The sequence below is a fragment of the Penaeus chinensis genome, chromosome 22 (genome assembly GCF_019202785.1).
Source record: "Penaeus chinensis breed Huanghai No. 1 chromosome 22, ASM1920278v2, whole genome shotgun sequence".
In the NCBI taxonomy this organism is placed as follows: Eukaryota; Metazoa; Arthropoda; class Malacostraca; order Decapoda; family Penaeidae; genus Penaeus; species Penaeus chinensis.
Window position 1 is genome coordinate 15,707,111 of NC_061840.1, and position 20,000 is coordinate 15,727,110.

The window sequence follows — 20,000 nt, forward strand, 5'->3', positions numbered from 1 at the left end:
ATATATACATATATACATATATACATATATACATATATACATATATACATATATACATATATACATATATACATATATACATATATACATATATACATATATACATATATACATATATACATATATACATATATACATATATACATATATACATATATACATATATACATATATACATATATACATATATACATATATACATATATACATATATACATATATACATATATACATATATACATATATACATATATACATATATACATATATACATATATACATATATACATATATACATATATACATATATACATATATACATATATACATATATACATATATACATATATACATATATACATATATACATATATACATATATACATATATACATATATACATATATACATATATACATATATACATATATACATATATACATATATACATATATACATATAAACATATATACATATATATAATATATATATATATATATATATATATATAATATATATATATATATATATATATATATATATATATATATATATAATATATATATATATATATATATATATATATATATATATATATATATATATATAATATATATATCATATATACGTGTATATACAAATTTATATATACATATATGTGTATATATACACATACATGTATATATACATATATATACCGGTGTATATGTATATATATATACTTACATATATATACATGTTAATAAATATGCGTATATATCTGTGTATATATATACATATATACACGTATATATACATATATACATATATACATATATACATATATACATATATACATATATATGTACATATATACACATGCATATATGCATATATGAATATATATATATATATATATATATATATATATATATATATATATATATAAGGCCTTTTTTGTAGCATCCCGAAACCCCTAATACTTTCATACATTGTTTCAAGTTGTATAATGGTCATTACAAAACACGGTATCATTGAAGTTTGTACTAACTACAAAGTTTTGAGAAACAGTTTTTTTCACATGAAAAACTCAATAGGAAACCATTAAAGTACTTGATATACTGGAAGTTTTTTTTTTTTTTTTTTAATCACAAGCAAAACATAGTGGAATCTTCAAATAAAATGAAAAAATAACCTGATTACTCTGTAATGTATATTAATGTTTTTACACCCCACTCTCCGCTTCGCAAGGCCGTGAAAAGTTAAAATGTATTTCTCAGATTCAGTCAATATACTATGTTCTTATTACATACACTGTACTGCAAATGAAGTGCGGAAGTTGCAGAAGGGTTTGGATCTCATCGTATCCACCGCGAGTGAGTACCGTGTCCAAATCAGACAGCTGGGATTTATAATGATCACGGACATATGCTTGATTTATTGATTGAAGTATATCAAAATCAGGATACACAGCATTTTCGTATATGTTTTTGATAAAAAACTAAAAATAAAATAAAAACTAATAGTTTTATCAAAAAAACTTACGATGCGATTTGTAATTAATGAAGTAGAGAAGGAAAAGGAAAGGAGAAGAAAAGACTATTAAAAATTAGTTGAGGCGAGGGCTGAGGGCCAAGGTAGGGGTGAACCCCTACATTGAGCCTGAGTTTGTCTCCCAAGCTCCCCCACTACAAGAAGAAGTTAGGAATCGGGGAGTAAGCTCGCGATAACAACCGGCAATGATTAAGGGTATGATTGTAGGGGGAACTGTACGAGGATTTGTATTGGACCGCCTGTATACGTCCCCCACGGTTCCCTACACACGCCTTCCGTCTCCCCCTTACGAGATGAAGGTCGGCGTCCACCCTCGCTCCACAGAGGAGGTCGCATCTTCGTCCGCCTCCTAGGTCGCCCATAAGCCCTGTTTTTATCCTCCGGGGATGAGGACGCCCTTCGCGGTGAGGAAGCTGCGACTAACAAAAAAGGAGAAGCCCAGCTGGAGCGGCTCACCTGCGCGGCTCCGTTACGTTTTTTATTTGTTTTAGTGTATTTAAATCATTTTTCCGTGGTGTTTTAAATCAATAGTAGACCACCAGAAAGATAAATTTGAAAATAAACTTGTATTTTTTTTTTTTTTAACTGAACTGTATTATGAATATTTAACATTTTTACACTGAACATTTTATGAACTTGTTTTATTATATGATATACACTTGTACACGATTTTTATTTTGTTATCTTATTTATTTTTATGAACAGAACTTTAAACATATTTTAATGATTATAGTAAGAATATATGACAATTATTATATACAGTTTTTACCAATGTTAAACAGTAATGAGAATCATAACGGTTTCTTTTTGGCGACCAAATTTAAAAGTCCCCGGCCCTTCAAGCAAGTTCCAGTGGTAGACTTGTTAATTGTGGTGCGCAGGATAAGATGGTCTCGGCAATACAAAGATAAGTGATGAAGTTGTATTATTCGTGAGAGAAGGTGGTTTTTTAGTGTTTGTACTTCGGGTTTTGCATGTGTTTGTTTGTTTGTTTATTTTGTCTTTGTCTTGTGTTTTAGTGTCTGTTTTGTCTTTGTCTTGTGTTTTAGTGTTTGTTTTGTCTTTGTCTTGTGTTTTAGTGTTTGTTTTGCAGTGCTTGTTTTGTTTTATGTTCTGTTTTATCTTTGCTTTTACAAAATATATAATTTTATAATACTTTTTTGATAGGTCCCCGACTGTTTGTAAAAAGGTAGACTGAAAAAATACCATATTTTAGAATTAAGGTTTAGAAGGGCAATCAAAACCCTAAAGTATAGATGAAGTATCCTTACACGCCTCTCCTCACTTCGGCTCATTTGCACAACTACACTTCATACGGACTCGCACTCGCACTCGCACTCGCACTCGCACTCGCACTCGCACTCGCACTCGCACTCGCACTCGCACTCGCACTCGCACCCTTACCCCCTCTCACACCATACATTCGTTCCCAATCGGGTGGTGGCAGGGACCTATTTACACATTTTAATGAGCCTGGGCACGTTGTTAAGGAGAAAACAGATTAACATCGGTTTATTGCAAAATCCCAATCACTGAAGGTCTAAGTAGAATCATGCTCTCATTCCCACATCATTATTTTGAGATGTATATGTGGCGTTGGGAGGTAAGCACAGTGAGCGCTCTGCCGATCTATCAATCAATGGCATTTCTTTACTCTGGCCTAATCGTCTTGCTCTGCGTGGGTGTATGGAAGATATAGAAGTTTTCAAGTAGTTAATTTCTCGGTCGGCTTTTTCCAGCCAATACATATGGATATAATTTCAAACTCATGCAGAAGTAATTAAAGGCACTGTCTGAGGCTCATGCAAACAGGCCTTGGATTGACCCCCCCCCCCTCCCCATGCACTTGCAGAAACAAGTTTATTGTATGAGGAAAAAATAAATGACCAATAAATCAAATGAATTTCCACATTTACTTCGATATTTTTTAATTCATTTAAAATGTTCTGCTTGCTTCTAGATAGTATTCAGGCCAACGACTGGTACTTTTATTAGTTAGTACTTTTTGAAACCTACAAAATAGCTTTTAATTACCCTCTTATAAACATGCCTATAAATCCATTTCATTATTAACATAGTACTGTATTTCTGCTTTTACTATTGCTGTAAAATACCAGCACCACTGCTACCACTGCTATTACTGCTATGACTAGCACGTCTAGTCAGATATATATTTTTTTCTGGTTAATTTATCTTCCCACACATTGCGTAATCGGGACACGGATGCCAGCTTCATTCAAGGTCATAAACCCAGGGTAAGATCTAACGCTGTTTACGATATGCAGCAACATTTAATAACATTCGAGAAAAACACAACCAAACAATTCGTGAAGTCTTGAGGGAAACTAATATTAACATTATGGCACCTTTTGGCTGAATACAATAGAATCATCAGGAAGGAGCAAAAAGTACAATAAACTTACGTTATGAAACAAAATTCGTAATAACACTTTGATCCAAACCCTGGAAAGATTAACAAATATTGTGGAGTTAATGCTGGACGTAGTTCTGGCATGTTCTCCTTATGGTTCTACATTTGACAGGAATAGTCAATGTACACAAAGCCTTGACAGCGTGACGGCTTGCTTTCTACGTCTGGTTTCCATACTAACCAAGGACAGGTACTTTGAGAAATTCCGTCGTATCAACACTAGGGCAAGATAAGCAACAAATCATACTTTCTCAAATTATTCAAAACTTTTCTTCATTTACGATCTGTACGGACATGTTGAAACAATCAGAACTAATAGAAAACAAATGTAAAGGTCCACAATATATCAAGACAAGAACATCCTTGCCTATAACGTTACTTAAGGGCAGTAAGGTATCATACTACCATACCATTCATTGATAAACAATCCTAAAGGACAAGACAGTATTTACACATCCGTGAATCGATGCTAATGCTGGAGTATTAACACAATATTTTCAGCCTATTTACAGTGACATTAAATATATACAAACGAAACAAACAATTTGTACACTCTCTACATTAATAACAATCGAATATTTTTCTCTTTCACTAACAGTACATGTATAAAAATCCATAAATACTAACAATTATACATTGTATTTACACTAAATAGCTACTTTATCTTCAGATGACAAATAACGCCCTCGGAATAAAGCATTCCGAACATCAGTTAACAGCATCCTTTATAGTTCTCTGTTTAGACGCACAACGCTCTCATGCATTCCTCCAGGGCACTCAGGGTGGAGTGACCTTGTGGGGACAGCCGAGGATCAGTGATCTGCCAACATGTACTCAGCGTGAGAGTGCGTGTGGGAGCTGATTCCTCTAATATCACCGAGTCTGCTTAGAGAAATATTGGGTTCTATTTGCTGTTCTGATGCTCGATGTTTCGCAATGATTACGTGAGAATTTACCTTCATGGGAAGGTAGTGGTGGTTATTACTACCAGTCTCGTCTTTTGATGACTGACTGTTGCTATTTTGGTAAATATTTTTCCGTGCGATGGCTGCCTGTCGGAAGCCATTTTGCTTGTGAATCACGTTGTGGCCAGCTGATCCAAGCATTTCCTTTTTAATATTCTTACAGCCATGTTTATTCAAGGCATCCTTATGAACTCCTTCAGTGTTGATCTTGTGCTGTGGCACCGACATATTCAGATACCTCCCATCAGGATCCTGGCTGGTTCCTGGGCCCCTTTGGATTCGAAGCATTTCCAAAGACGGATCTCGCTTAGCGGCGTGCTGACCGGCTAGCAGGATATTCCGCTTGCGACCGGACATCCTCTCTTCGGCCGGAAATGAAGCTCGCAAGCGGCTGTCCTGCCGGTCTGTGTCCTCCCCCCTGAGCAGGTCTACTCCCCGGATAAGCAAGGTGTTTCTTGGCATCGGCAGACCATGTCCTTCACGACTGTTGCGACGCATGTAAAGAGGCACTCTGCTCGGTTTCTCCAACCGAGGGTGACCTGGTCCGGGAGGGAGAATGGAGTCACTGGCATACAGGATTTTCTTCGCGCTAAAGACATCTTTCTCGAAGGAATTCGCGGGTATATCATCCTTGAAATACTTGAAGTTGCCTTCCCTCTCACTTGGCGTGCTGGTGGTTGTGAGGTGATACGACATATGGCTACTGCATCCATTTTCACCTGTCGACAAAATTGAAGTAGGTTAAGGCAAAATAACTAATGCCATTAATAAAACCATATCAGGAGGCGATATGTTAGATACTTTGTAAAGCAAATCTGTATGAATAACTGCATGCCTCACAATTTAAAGTGATCATTAATAGTAATACATAACACAGTTTTACAACGTACTTTGAGAAGACTTCCGGCAAGGGCCCACAGAGGGACAGCACATGCGCTTACACTTGCCCAGGGCAGTCACGTCATTATCTTTGCAAGTGTACATGATTATCATGAGGAAGCTCTGCAACAAGAAAGTGTAATATCAACAAACATGCAATGATTGGTACACTTGAAATGCTACATCTTGTATTAATATTTCTCTGTTTCTACTTTTTTATGAATTCTCTCTTTATCTTAGAATAATTTGATGCACTCAGTACCCGAAGTATATAGAGGCTTCATAGCGTGGTTTTAGGTGCACGAACAAGAACCATATGTACATAATATGGCATCATTATGTTCAAAAAGACAAACAGCCTTAATACCTAACAATTAATAGTTTGACACAGCAATAGTTCTTCACTTACCTGCATAACCGTAGCGAAGCAGAAGAAATATCTTCCAACTGGGTGACTGTACACAGCGCTTGTCACCACCAGCACCCACTCCCCCACCAGAAGCAGCACCTGATGCCATAACCTGTCACGTCTGCCAAATATATAGATCGGTTTAACCTTTCAGTATGACCCAAATTTCCCTTTTAGTAAGAATCTATCTCAAAACTTCTGTTTAATAATTACGATTAACGTGGATAATGAGCATGTGGATTAAATAAATAAGAAAAAAGACTGCACAGTCAGTGTCCGTGAAAGAGCAACACACAAGGGAGACAAAGCATACATACATGAGGACGTAGTGCGAAGCCTCTTCCCTCAGCACCGTGAGCTGGTACACATTATGAACTGCCACGATTGCCCACAGGAACGTGAGTGCCACTAGAATGCCCATGAGCAGTGCCGTGAGGGGCCATGCAGGACCCAAGGTGAGCCAGGGAGTACCAAGCTGGTATCGAGTCACGCTGTGTACCACCCAGATCAGCAGTCCAACCACCATCGTTAAGACTGGCGCATGAGAATTTCAGTTAGGAAATATAGCATTAAATATAACAGAATAAAGGCAATATGATTTGGGAATTTGGGTCTATGAATCATGATATACATTACAAAAAAGGACATCTATAATCATAGTGCCATTCAAATGGAAGTGGCGTCAATAATGAAAATCAGAACTCTTGTGTTAGTGACAAAGCATTGCGCATTATTTTATTATAAATTCCCAAAGACTTTATTGATATGCATATAAATGGTTTCAACAATGTTACTTTTCTCAATTTTATAATCCTATTTATCAACGGTTTAGCGAATCTAATTACTGTGCAAATTTACTGAGTAAAGGTTTGGTCAGTGGGACATAAAACAATATAAATATCATAGGTATTACCTAAAAATGATCCCTGATATTCGGGAACCATCTTGTTAGCATATAAAAAAGAAAGATCGCGTTACTACATAAACGAGATCCTTAATGTTAAGACACAGTAACGGATATTTTTTTTTATCTAAAATATAGACACCAATTTCGTTGAATCAAACACCAGACACTTAAAAAAAGCACAAGGCGCAACACTTACAGAAGATCATAGTGTTACTGATGCAAGTGTGCGGAAGACCTGGGTCGTGGGGCGTGAGGGAGAGGCGCTGGTGGAGGAGCATCTGCTGGTTCACGCCCGCCGCCAGGCACAGCACGAAGCAGACGGCGCCGGCCACCAGGACCACCAGGTACTCGCTCTGAAGCAAAGATCTCTATTTTTATTTTTTCTCTTTTGAAGAAAAATTTAAATCTCTTCTTTTTGGTAGTTGTTCAGAGAAAGAGTTAATATGATGTACGTTGGACGGTGTGCATTTTTTTATTCTCTCGAGACCTCTGACATGCTCCTTTTTTATTTTCTTCCAGTCAGTCAGTGTGTGCATGTGTAAATGCATGCAAGAGTGCGTGTGCGATGGTAGTAGTGGTGGTGGTGGTTAAAATAAGCACCCCACCAAAAATATATAGACCCCGGCTAAATATAAACATAATAATAAACATAATAATAAACATAATAATAATAATCATAATAATAATAATCATAATAATAATAATCATAATCATAATCATAATCATAATAATAATAATAATAATAATAATAATAATAATAATAATAATAATAATAATAATAATAATAATAATAATAATAATAATGATAATAATAACAGAGAAACAAAAATCTACTCGAGGACCCTCGCGCCCACCCACCTTGTCGACCGGCCAGAGGGCGAGGGCGGCGAACACCCCATTCGCGCCCATCAGCGCCGTGCACTTGACCACCCGCAGCTGCACGGAGGCGTCACACGACTTGGACAGCTGCACGGAGGCGTCACACAACTTATGCAGCTGCAGCAGGAGGCACAGCAGTAGAATCAGAAAAGAGGCGCAGCTCCCGATGCCCGTCACGTAGTTCTTCTGCCACGATGCGTCTGGCGTTTCCTGGTGAGAGGGAAGCAAAGATTCGTTCCGGTTAGCTTTCATCTTTGGTATCCATTAATTCATCAATATCATCATTAACATCATCGTTACCGTTATCATCATCATGTTTATCATATTTTGTTTCAACAATGCTGTCATCATTATTATTAACATTATCTTTATAAAATCACTAAATTTACGATAATTTGTATCATAAAAATCGTGTTTCTATCGCCCTCACTCTCTCGGCCTGCGGCCCTACCCCCCCTCCCCCCTCTCGCCTTGCGGCCCTACCCCTCCTCCTCCTCCTCCTCTTCCTCCCTCTCGCCCTGTGTCCCTACCTCCGTCTCTCTCCTGTCCGTTCCGTTGACGAGCACGAGGCCAAACAAGCCCTCGCCTCGACACTTGCAGACACATCCACTTTCCGAGCCGCGGCCTTCGCTTTCGACCGAGCACATCCCGAAGTCCCACTTGATGTTTGTGTCGTTGTGTTGGGGCTGTCCGCACTTCAGCTGCCTGAAGTAAACATGTAAAGTACTTTTTATTTTTCATCTAAAATAAAATATTTGCACTTATATGTAACAGGTTTATGGAACGAACTATAAATAAATAATGGAGTGATTCCTAACTACCTCCAGGAAGAAAATTCAGTTGTTTGGCAATTCGACTGTCAACATGGCACTATATATATTTCTACTATGGAACTTTCTTTGCAGGTGCATTATATATCTACTACCGTTGACATCAAGATCCAAATCATATTAGTACACTTGATGATGTCAGTTCTTATCTGCAAGTAACCGCTGACGACACACGTACCAGTTCTTCACGCGAGGACAGACAGGGTAGTGGAGCCGCAGGACAGAGGAAAATCCATGACCCTTGATCGTGTCGCTGCCGTCGGGAGGAGGTGCTCTACGTGAATGTACTTCAGATGACGATAAGTTCCTGCCGAAGGCCGCACTCAGACCCCACACGATCTCCACGAGGTACCCGGCTTGTTTCACCGGGCCTTCACGTACCTCCCTACGAACACAAGAGGTTGAAGTGAACCATTCATGCAATCTCTTCACACACAGTATAATTACCACAACGCGCAAAACAACACACGGCTAAACTACTAACCAATCATAGTCAAAAACAAGTCCAGGGTTTAGATAAGTGACAACCCCCACTGCCAGACTCACATCTGGCATTCGGACTTGTCTTCTCGACTGCGTCATGGCGTGCCCCTCCAAAGCGTCGGTCTCTTCAAGGCTCACCTGCACAGTCGGGGTGCCCTGAGAGGTGTCGTTCCTGTTGGGTGGAAGAAGAGTACAAGAGTTAAAGGGAGACATTAAGAGAAAAATATAGGTATATAACGTCTTGATAAATTTCTTGTTATTACCGTCACCATGCCGCATATGGAAGGACTGCAGGTTTCCATTTTGTGGTATTGCTTATTAGTTGGTTTCTAGGTTTGTCAAAATACTACAAATAATGTTACTGACAGACTGTGATGAAAATGTATGGGTATGTTAACTGCGTCCCAGGAGCCAATCGATTTGTTCAGCTTGGTGATGACACCTCATCTGTGCATATTATAAATATATGATCCAGTTAAATGACTCAGCATCAGTGCAGTCAATTATGAAAATGAGTTTAGTATTTGTTTTTTATCTTACTTATGTGTTTCGAAAATTTGCTGTCGGTTCTGGCGAAGGTCTGTCCTGTCAAAGTGCTTTAGAGTAGCATGAACAAACGGTTTTTCTTTTCCCCAATAAAACTATAATATTAGGAATACTATACCCATAGTGACTACAACAATACAGTGCATATATATTTTTAATGATTTGGCAGACTGTTTGAAAAAAAACTGATGAAATATCAAAAAAAAAAACGGATTCCCTTTAATATTAATTGCCAATAACATTTATTTTTCTTCATATCACGATGCTTTTAGTCTCAGCACTGTACAAAAGCAATATAGCAATGGCCTCCGTTACCTTGGCTCTGAACCCTCCATTTCGAACATCAGCCGACCTGTTACGACCTCCCTCTTGGCAAGCAGGCGGGGAAGGCGAGTGACCTGACCTTCCGCTTTGGTGGCGTTGAGACCTGCTTTCAGATACATCCTTATTGGTTCATTCATCCTGACAATATCCTGTGGGGAAAAAAAAATAAATGCATTGATGAAGGATGGCCTGTAGTATGCCGAAGTTGCTAAAATAGCTATATTTATTCCTTTTAAAAACATGACCTAATTTCCGAGAACCGTAATGCAAGTAACCGACTTCTGAACTCCGCCCTTAAGACTGCATATGAATAATTCAGATTACAAAGGAAGCTCACCATCAACGTAATATTATCATAGTCTTTGATAATTTCATGCACGATTTCAAAGAAGAGTTTCTGGGAGATGAGAGATCCCATCCTCTTCCCGGCATCCTGCAGCATCTCCAAGATCTGCCAGAGACTAGCTCTTTCGCCCGACAGGATCGGTGTGCTTCGCTCCTGCAGGATTCGTGAGAAGTCCCTCGCCTGCTCATCGACGCTCCCGTTCAGGGTCTTGTAGCCGCGCTTGTACAGGGTCAGGAGCTGTTGGGAGGGACGATTGTGGTGTTATTCTCGAGTAGTTTTTTCGTCTCTGCACCTCCTCGCATCGGTCATTATTTCATTATATTTTTTCAGTGAAAAACCCATGGCAAAGGACGTTTCATACGCTTTATGCTCGAGTATATTTTGACCAAAATTATATCTCAATCAAAGGTAGTACCACCATATAGATCTATCTAGATCCATCTAGCTTTGTATATTTATACTTCCACGTACCTATCGATCTATCCACGTACCAACACACATCTATCTACCTACTTGTTTTTTCATCTTTCTGTCAATTTCCCAACGTAATCTATACTCACCGTTCTGATTTTAATAAGCGGCTTATAGAAACAGTCCGAGAAGTCAGGCGTCTCCCAAGCAGGGGGGAGAGGGGGAGGCGTAGGGAAGGGGCCGCACAGCCGGACCGCTCTCCCCGCGTGGCCCGACGGACACCTCTGTACGTCCCGCTCGCCGACCTGGAGGAATCAACACAAGGCCCATGGGAATCATTCAAGCGGGCTTCCTAGATGATGGAGAATGACTAATGCGTTCGTCCATTGATAAAAAAAACACTTGTAAAAGTAAGAGCAGAATAAAGTACCGACTGATTTCATGACTGAGACAAACTGATAAGCAAGGCATACAGACAGGTTCATTCTCCGACTGGCTGCCTGCCTGGCTGAGAATGATATGTAGACTGACAAATTAACAGACGAGATCGATAGAACAATGAAAAATAAAATGTAAGTAAACATTAAACACTAAGCATAATCATACGATGTATATCATATCATATACCATATTCCATTAATATATACATTTATTGAATTCGCTTTCACTGAAGATAAGTAATAAATACAGACAATATCAAGAGAGAGAAAGACAAAATAATTAGTCGTTGACGTCTACCTGTGCGGGTTGAGCAGGTAAGAAATATACGAGGAAACAATAAAGAGGGGTTAGGGCAGGTCGGCTCGCCTAAAGATTTGCGAGTTGTTAACTTAATGTAGAACGATGACCAGTTCACCAATGACAAATAAGTCATTGGAAAATTCAGAAAGAGGTTTCACAAACCCTCTCGCTTTGAAAGAGGTATTCTCACCGAACCGCTGCTGCGTTTTAGCCCCCCCCTCCCCCACGAGTCAAAATACTCTGTCACAGTACTCACGGGAATGGGACTCCACTTGATTCTGTCCTGCGTGACGGCCTGGCACGCTGGACGCCCTGGCTCCAAGACGTGGATCTCGGCCGTGTCCAGCGCCTCGTCCAGGGCCTCTTCCCCTGGCATGTAGATGACGCCTTCCTTCTCCCTGATATGGCAGGTCACACTGAGTGGTTTCTGTGAAAGGGGGATGGGTGAGGGCAGGAGGTCATACTCATGGCTCGCGGGAGACATTTGGTCACAAGTGGCCCGAAAGAGAACCAAGAGTTGTTAGTCTGTGAAATTATGATTGTCGCGAATAAAATGAATAAATTAATACCATATGCATTTTGTTAGCGTTGGTGCCATCATCTGAGCTGCAATAAATAAAATAAAACTTTACGTACATGCACGAATTTTCAGGCAACTTTTAGTAAGTAGGTGCCTTTGTTGGCTTTCAAGATGGGAATTGAAAGGAAAACTGACCCGCGATGATTTCGAGTTTGACACCCATAGGTTAGGGTGGACTTGCGTTAAATTGTGTTGCAGTAGTATGAAAGTGTACATGCAATAGAGGTGCGAGTCTGAAAGCGTAGGAAGGAAATGGAACGATAAGCTGAATTCTAAGATAATTCAGATAATGAAGTTTTATAGAAAATTTCCATCTATAAATAGTGGTATGTTTTAGTTAAGTCTATGCTAGAACTTGTATTATAGTTTTCTGTAGTAATACAGGAGTAACTCTACTAATACAGCATCCATTTGATAGTATGCAATAAAATTACGAAAACGTAAATCAAAGCCATTGTTTTAAAGTCCATTTCAAGATAATTGAAATATAGAAACCGACTCTTTCAAACTTAACATGCACCAGATATATAGTTATATTGTTGTTAATATCTCAACCAAAGTCCACTCTCAACGCTCTACAGTCTTCAAGGCGCATTTTACACTCTTCTACTAACCGTAATGTTGGCGATATGGAGTCTAAATCCGCTTCGAAATACCACGTCCTGTTGGTAGCTAGAGAAGCCGTCCTGTGGAAGCACCGTCCACTCAGCACCGTAGTGATCGCCGTCAACCCAGTCGCGGTTCTTCGTTATACAGTTTAAAGTGGTGCTGCTGCCCTGGAAATCACAGGTAAGGATATAATGTTACTTTCTGTGACGTGGAAAAACAGATTCCATTTTGTAGCACGGAAATATGCATAATCATTTTTAACATTTTTTAATTCTCTTAAACTTAAAAGTTAAAATGAAGAACAAATATGCAAAGCACTCTTTTGCAATAATATTTTCTCTTATTCTTGGTGTTATTATTTAATAGCACCAAATGCTTTCACAAACGCAACTCAATTCTCTATTTTCATTTTCACTTTCAAACTAAAACAAATAACGCCACCAAACTCCTCACACACCGAACCACATCAAGACATCACCGACACGAACGAGTAAGACGAACGAGTAAGACGAACGAGTAAGACGAACGAGTTACCGGCAAGACGGAGTGTACGAACGGCGTGAGTTCCGCCTGCAGAGACTCGTTCACGCCCACGACCACCATCCGCGTCAACGTGTCGTGCCGGTCGACCACCTGACAGGAGTACATGCCACGGTCCATCTGTTCCAGGGGACTGATCTGGAGGATGAGCGTGCACTTGTACTTGACGCTGCCCGGCTCTGCTTTCACGTACAGGAGATCCGTGCTGTCTTCGTAGTAACTGACACGGACAGAAACGAGAGATCGATTATTTTTGGGGGAAAAATGCCTGAGCTGTCCTATCCCAACGCTAATTAAAGGTTCTCTCTATAATCGACTATCGGAAAATACCAATGATACATAAAAACAAAAACAATAGGACACGCTACATGACACAACCATCATAAGCCTACGTCACCACATGTTAGAAATGACGTACCACCAAGACACATGATGAGCGTAGATGAGAATTCCGTCCTTATACCAGGTCACGTGGAGGTCTGGCCCGCCGTACACAGGACACCGCAGGACCAGCTTCTGTCTGTCTGGGAACTCGGCTGACACGGGCTGTGGGGAAGGGGAGGTTTAAGGGTTTAGGTTTAGTTTGATTCCATTTGTTACAATGGATACTCTTGGTGTGACATACTGTCTGTTTTATTTTGCTTTAAGTTATCGCCTGTGTGCAAGGAATGGCCAGGGTTACCATCCACTGGCGGCGAGAGATTTGAACGAAGGTCAGCAAGATTGCTAGACGAGATCGCTACCGCTGCACCACCACACAGGGGGCGAGATGGGTAAGAGGGGGTGTGGGTGAGATTGGGCATGTGAGTGAGAGTAAGAGTGGATATAGATGTGGATATAGATGTGGATGTGGATGTGGATGTGGATGTGGATGTGGATGTGGATGTGGATGTGGGTGTGGATGTGAGTATACGTGTGCGTGCCCGGGCATGTGTGAAAGAGAAATGGAGGAAAGGACGAGGCAGGGAGAGGGAGGGGGGAAAAGGGTGGGAGGGGAAGAGAAGGGAGGGAGGGAGGCGGAAGAGGAGCGAGGGATAGAAGGAGCAGAGAGGACAAAAAGAGACAGGAAAGAGACGATGACAGATGAAAAGAGGAAAGAGGAGAGAGAGAGAGGAAAGAGAGGGTAACAGAGGGAAAGAAGAGAAAGAGAGAGAAAGGAGAGATAAAAAAGACAGGGAGAAAGAAAGAAGAGAGGGAGAAAGAAAGAAGAGAGGGAGACTGGGAAGTGAAGGTAATAAAGGGAATAGAAAAAATGAAAAGTCCAGGAAACACAGAGGGAGAGGAAAACAAATAAAGATACACCGATGCGAAAAGAGAAGGAAGAAGAAGGAAGAAGAAGAAGAAGAAGAAGGGAGAAGAAGAAGAGAAAAGGGAAGGAAGAAGAAGAAGAAGAAGAGAAAAGAGAAGGAAGAAGAAGTAGAGAAAAGAGAAGGAAGGAAGAAGAAGTAGAGAAAAGAGAAGGAAGGAAGAAGAAGTAGAGAAAAGAGAAGGAAGGAAGAAGAAGTAGAGAAAAGAGAAGGAAGGAAGAAGAAGTAGAGAAAAGAGAAGGAAGGAAGAAGAAGTAGAGAAAAGAGAAGGAAGGAAGAAGAAGTAGAGAAAAGAGAAGGAAGGAAGAAGTAGAGAAAAGAGAAGGAAGGAAGAAGAAGAAGAGAAAAGAAAAGGAAGAAGAAGAAGAGAAAAGAAAAGGAAGAAGATGAAGAGAAAAGAAAAGGAAGAAGAAGAAGAGAAAAGAAAAGGAAGAAGAAGAAGAGAAAAGAGAAGGAAGAAGAAGAAGAGAAAAGAGAAGGAAGAAGAAGAAGAGAAAAGAGAAGGAAGAAGAAGAGAAAAAAAGGAAGAAAAAGATAAAAAAAAGAAGAGAAATGAGAAGGAAGACGAAGAAGAGAAAAGAGAAGGAAGAAGAAGAAGAGAAAAGAGAAGGAAGAAGAAGAAGAGAAAAGAGAAGGAAGAAGAAGAAGTGAAAAGAGAAGGAAGAAGAAGAAGAGAAAAGAGAAGGAAGAAGAAGAAGAGAAAAGAGAAGGAAGGAAGAAGAAGAAAAGAAAAGGGAAGGAAGAAGAAGAAGAGAAAAGGGAAGGAAGAGGAAGAAGAAGAGAAAAGGGAAGGAAGAGGAAGAGAAAAGGGAAGGAAGAAGAAGAGAAAAGAAAAGGAAGAAGAGAAAAGAAAAGGAAGAAGAAGAGAAAAGAAAAGGAAGAAGAAGAGAAAAGAAAAGGAAGAAGAAGAAGAGAAAAGAAAAGGAAGAAGAAGAAGAGAAAAGAGAAGGAAGAAGAAGAAGAGAAAATAGAAGGAAGAAGAAGAGAACAGAGAAGGAAGAAGACGAAGGCAAAGACGAAGGAAGACAAAGAGAAAAAAGGAGAAAAGAGAGAAAAAAGAAAAAGGGAAAGGCGAAAAAAGAACAATAAGAACAAGATGAACAAGAAGAAGAACAAGAAGAAGAACAAGAAGAAGAACAAGAAGAAGAAGAAGAAGAACAAGAACAAGAACAAGAAGAACAAGAAGAACAAGACGAACAAGAAGAACAAGAACAAGAAGAACATGAATAAGAACAAGAAAAACAAGACGAACAAGAACAAGAAAAAGAAGAACAAGAAGAACAAGAACAAGAACAAGAAGAACAAGAAAAAGAAGAACAAGAACAAGAAGAACAAGAATAAGAACAAGAAAAACAAGACGAACAAGAACAAGAAAAAGAAGAACAAGAAGAACAAGAACAAGAAAAAGAAGAACAAGAACAAGAAGAACAAGACGAACAAGAAGAACAAGAACAAGAAAAAGAAGAACAAGAAAAATAAGAACAAGAAGAACAAGAACAAGAAAAAGAAGAACAAGAAAAAGAAGAACAAGAAGAACAAGAACAAGAAAAAGAAGAACAAGAAAAAGAAGAACAAGAAGAACAAGAAGAACAAGAACAAGAAGAACAAGAACAAGAAGAATAAGAACAAGAAGAACAAGAACAAGAAGAATAAGAACAAGAAGAACAAGAACAAGAAAAAGAAGAACAAGAACAAGAAGAACAAGACGAACAAGAAGAACAAGAACAAGAAAAAGAAGAACAAGAAAAATAAGAACAAGAAGAACAAGAACAAGAAAAAGAAGAACAAGAAAAAGAAGAACAAGAAGAACAAGAACAAGAAAAAGAAGAACAAGAAAAAGAAGAACAAGAAAAATAAGAACAAGAAGAACAAGAACAAGAAAAAGAAGAACAAGAAAAAGAAGAACAAGAAAAAGAAGAACAAGAAGAACAAGAACAAGAAAAAGAAGAACAAGAAAAAGAAGAACAAGAAAAAGAAGAACAAGAATAAGAACAAAAACAAGAAGAATAAGAAGAACAAGAACAAGAAGACGAGGAGGAGGCGAAAAGCGCTCCCGCGACGCACCCCGACCGACAGCCGCGGAATGGCAGTGACGTTGATGTTCCTGGCGTGAAATGTCCGATTCCATAACTCCGACTTGCTAATCTTGTCCATGACGTTATTCCCGGTCAAAGCGACTTCCACCTCCACCTTCTTGCCTCTGGATTGGAAAAAAAGAGGCGTTAATCTTTGAGAATAATTTATCTTGATGTCAAAAAAGTTGTTTATCTTTTAAAAAATAAATTGTCTCAGTGGGTCTTGATTAAAGGAATTATGTTCGTAGGAAAGACCCGGTTTTTTTTTTTGGTTTTTTTTATTAACTGTCGACATGAACAAGATTGACGAATATTCATCAGACTTACTTTATTGTGATTTTCATTATGTCCTTTTCGGCTCTGCCTCCTGGATCTCCTCTGTTCAGTATTACAAGTGTCTAACCAAGGAAAACAAAAGTAAAACAAATATGCTGCTTAAATACTGTAATTATCTGCTTTATTCGTACGTAAACCACCTAAACGTTTACTTTTTATAGTCATAGTAGCATACTCTGTATATGCAGGACACAGGACAATAGTGAAAAGGACAAACTTACCTGATTTCGGATCTTTTCTTTAGAGAGATGCCGGCCTCTGCCTATCTTCATAGCGGCTGACACGACCCATTCCTCTGCGCAGAGGGAAGAGTTGGTTATTAGCGGAGAAAATCTTGGTTTTGAAATGAGGACAATGAGGCAGTGCTTGAAGCTGATGAACATGGGACTTTTTATGTTCTGATAAATATGTGTTATAATTTTTTTTATGTATAATGAAATATAAAATGGAATAATATAACCTTCTTTTTACCTATACATACATATATAGTCCATAAAGCAAGTGCATGCCTACTCGCGCGTACACAGGCTCCCTCTCCCTCCCTTCTCCCTCCCTTCTCCCTCCCTTCTCCCTCCCTTCTCCCTCCCTTCTCCCTCCCTTCTCCCTCCCTTCTCCCTCCCTTCTCCCTCCCTTCTCCCTCCCTTCTCCCTCCCTTCTCCCTCCCTTCTCCCTCCCTTCTCCCTCCCTTCTCCCTCCCTTCTCCCTCCCTTCTCCCTCCCTTCTCCCTCCCTTCTCCCTCCCTTCTCACTCACTCTCACTCACTCTCACTCACTCTCACTCACTCTCACTCACTCACTCTCACTCACTCTCTCTCTCTCTCACACACACACACTCTCTCTCTCCAAAAGGCAAGCATCCTGCCCCGTCTCCCGCACCTGTAGCCCGGCAGTGGGTATCGTTGACGGCCGTGTACCCAACGCCGCAGGAACAGTAGGTGTAGGTCTGGTTCCTCGCCACTCGCAGGTGACAGTTCTGCTGACAGTTCCTCCTCCGCTGGCACGCTGTTGGCACGGAGGTAGTCTCGGTTCAGTTGGTTGTTAGTGGCATTATTTTTGGTAGGTTTGGTTGAGATCTGTGGTGACGGTGGTGGTGACGGTGGTGGTGACGGTGGTGGTGACGGTGGTGGTGACGGTGGTGGTGACGGTGGTGATGGCGATGACGGATAATAAAGGCTTGGTCGACTAGGGTGGTGGTTGGTGGTGGTTGGTGGTGGTTGGTGGTGGTTGGTGGTGGTTGGTGGTGGTTGGTGGTGGTTGGTGGTGGTTGGTGGTGGTGGGTGGTGGGTGGTGGGTGGTGGGTGGTGGGTGGTGGGTGGTGGGTGGTCGGTGGTGGGTGGTGGGTGGTGGGTGGTGGGGTGGGGGTGGGGGTGGGGGTGGGGGTGAGGGTGGGGATGAGGATGGGGGTGATGGTGATGGTGATGGTGATGGTGGTGCTGTGCTGGTGATCACAAACACTACAACTGATTTTTATCAACTCTTTCAGCATAGTAAAATATAAATAACTAATAAACAAACCAAATAAAACAAATAAGCAAGCAGACCAACGAATAAACAATCAAACAAAACGCAAACAACTAAACACACAAACAAAACCAATCAATCAATCAAACCAACCAACATACGAATTACTTCATCAACTCATTCACCAAACAAAACGAATCCCCAATCCCCTCTCGCCCCCTTACTCCTGCTCTGCGTCGGGATGTTGGTGAAGTGGAGCTGACACGTGGCCCCGAAGTGGTCTCGGTCGCAGTCGCAGGCGCTGACTCCGGCCACGTTCCTGCGGGGGAGAATCGTGTTCGTGTAGGCCTACATTTCCGGTGCTGTGCTGGCGTGGGGTAGGGTGCTTGTGAAGAGGGTTTTATAAGGGGAGGTGAGAGGTGAGGGGTGGGGGTGGGGGTGGGGGTGGGGGTGGGGGTGGGGGGGGGGGTGGGGGGGGGGGTGGGGGTGGGAGTGGGAGTGGGAGTGGGAGTGGGAGTGGGAGGGGTGGGTGGGGGTGGGGGTGGGGGTGGGAGTGGTGGTGGTTGTGGTGGTGGGGGTGGGAGTGGTGGTGGTTGTGGTGGTGGGGGTGGGAGTGGTGGTGGTTGTGGTGGTGGTGGTGGGAGTGGTGGTGGTTGTGGTGGTGGTGGTGGGAGTGGGGGTGGGGATGGGGGTGGGGGTGGGAGTGGGAGTGGGGAGTGCGGGGTTGTGGGTGTGGTTATGAGGTTGGGTGGGGGATGGTTGTGGGGTTGGGTGGGGGGTGGTTGTGGGGGTGGGTGGGGGGTGGTTGTGGGGGTGGGTGGGGGGTGGTTATGGGGATGGGTGGGGGGTGGTTGTGGGGTGGGTGGGAGGTGGTTGTGGGGGTGGGTGGGGGGTGGTTGTGGGGTGGGTGGGGGGGTGGTTGTGGGGGTGGGTGGGGGGTGGTTGTGGGGGTGGGTGGGGGGTGGGTGGGGGGGTGGGTGGGGGGTGGTTGTGGGGATGGGTGGGGGTGGTTGTGGGGGTGGGTGGGGGTGGTTGTGGGGATGGGTGGGGGTGGTTGTGGGGGTGGGTGGGGGTGGTTGTGGGGGTGGGGGGGTTGTGGGGGTGGGGGTGGGTGGGGGTGGTTGTAGGGGTTGGTGTGGGGGTGGGGGTGTGAATGTGGTTGCAAGTGTGTGTGCACTAAAGTTCTTACCTATATGTGGGCATGCATAGTACTTGACCATATGGGTATATACACAGGTGGGGGTGGTTGTGGGGGTGGGTGGGGGGTGGTTGTGGGGGTGGGGGGGTTGTGGGGGTGGGGGTGGGTGGGGGTGGTTGTAGGGGTTGGTGTGGGGGTGGGGGTGTGAATGTGGTTGCAAGTGTGTGTGCACTAAAGTTCTTACCTATATGTGGGCATGCATAGTACTTGAC

At 41.5% G+C, this 20,000-nt stretch overlaps 2 protein-coding genes across 2 annotated transcripts in view; one reads left to right on the forward strand and one right to left on the reverse strand.

The window, feature by feature from the left end:
- LOC125036950 (collagen alpha-1(III) chain-like) overlaps positions 1-2,447 on the forward strand; it is an 8,675-nt gene extending 6,228 nt beyond the window's left edge. Inside the window, exon 3 of the mRNA XM_047629911.1 lies at positions 2,376-2,447. Coding sequence (XP_047485867.1) covers positions 2,376-2,447 — 72 coding nt within the window. The remainder of the gene's footprint in view (positions 1-2,375) is intronic.
- A 1,356-nt stretch (positions 2,448-3,803) lies between these two features.
- Positions 3,804-20,000, reverse strand: part of LOC125036951 — a 31,828-nt gene continuing 15,631 nt past the window's right edge. Inside the window, exons 6-26 of the mRNA XM_047629912.1 lie at positions 18,815-18,909; positions 18,006-18,131; positions 17,352-17,425; positions 17,122-17,192; positions 16,784-16,919; positions 13,831-13,958; positions 13,407-13,632; positions 12,878-13,039; positions 11,940-12,110; positions 11,092-11,247; positions 10,523-10,768; positions 10,177-10,334; positions 9,317-9,487; positions 9,011-9,217; positions 8,533-8,707; positions 7,982-8,212; positions 7,320-7,476; positions 6,534-6,750; positions 6,217-6,337; positions 5,819-5,930; positions 3,804-5,647 (exon numbers count right to left, since the gene is read on the reverse strand). Of these exons, the coding sequence (XP_047485868.1) occupies positions 4,776-5,647; positions 5,819-5,930; positions 6,217-6,337; positions 6,534-6,750; positions 7,320-7,476; positions 7,982-8,212; positions 8,533-8,707; positions 9,011-9,217; positions 9,317-9,487; positions 10,177-10,334; positions 10,523-10,768; positions 11,092-11,247; positions 11,940-12,110; positions 12,878-13,039; positions 13,407-13,632; positions 13,831-13,958; positions 16,784-16,919; positions 17,122-17,192; positions 17,352-17,425; positions 18,006-18,131; positions 18,815-18,909 (4,012 nt within the window). The 3' untranslated portion in view covers positions 3,804-4,775. The remainder of the gene's footprint in view (positions 5,648-5,818; positions 5,931-6,216; positions 6,338-6,533; positions 6,751-7,319; positions 7,477-7,981; positions 8,213-8,532; positions 8,708-9,010; positions 9,218-9,316; positions 9,488-10,176; positions 10,335-10,522; positions 10,769-11,091; positions 11,248-11,939; positions 12,111-12,877; positions 13,040-13,406; positions 13,633-13,830; positions 13,959-16,783; positions 16,920-17,121; positions 17,193-17,351; positions 17,426-18,005; positions 18,132-18,814; positions 18,910-20,000) is intronic.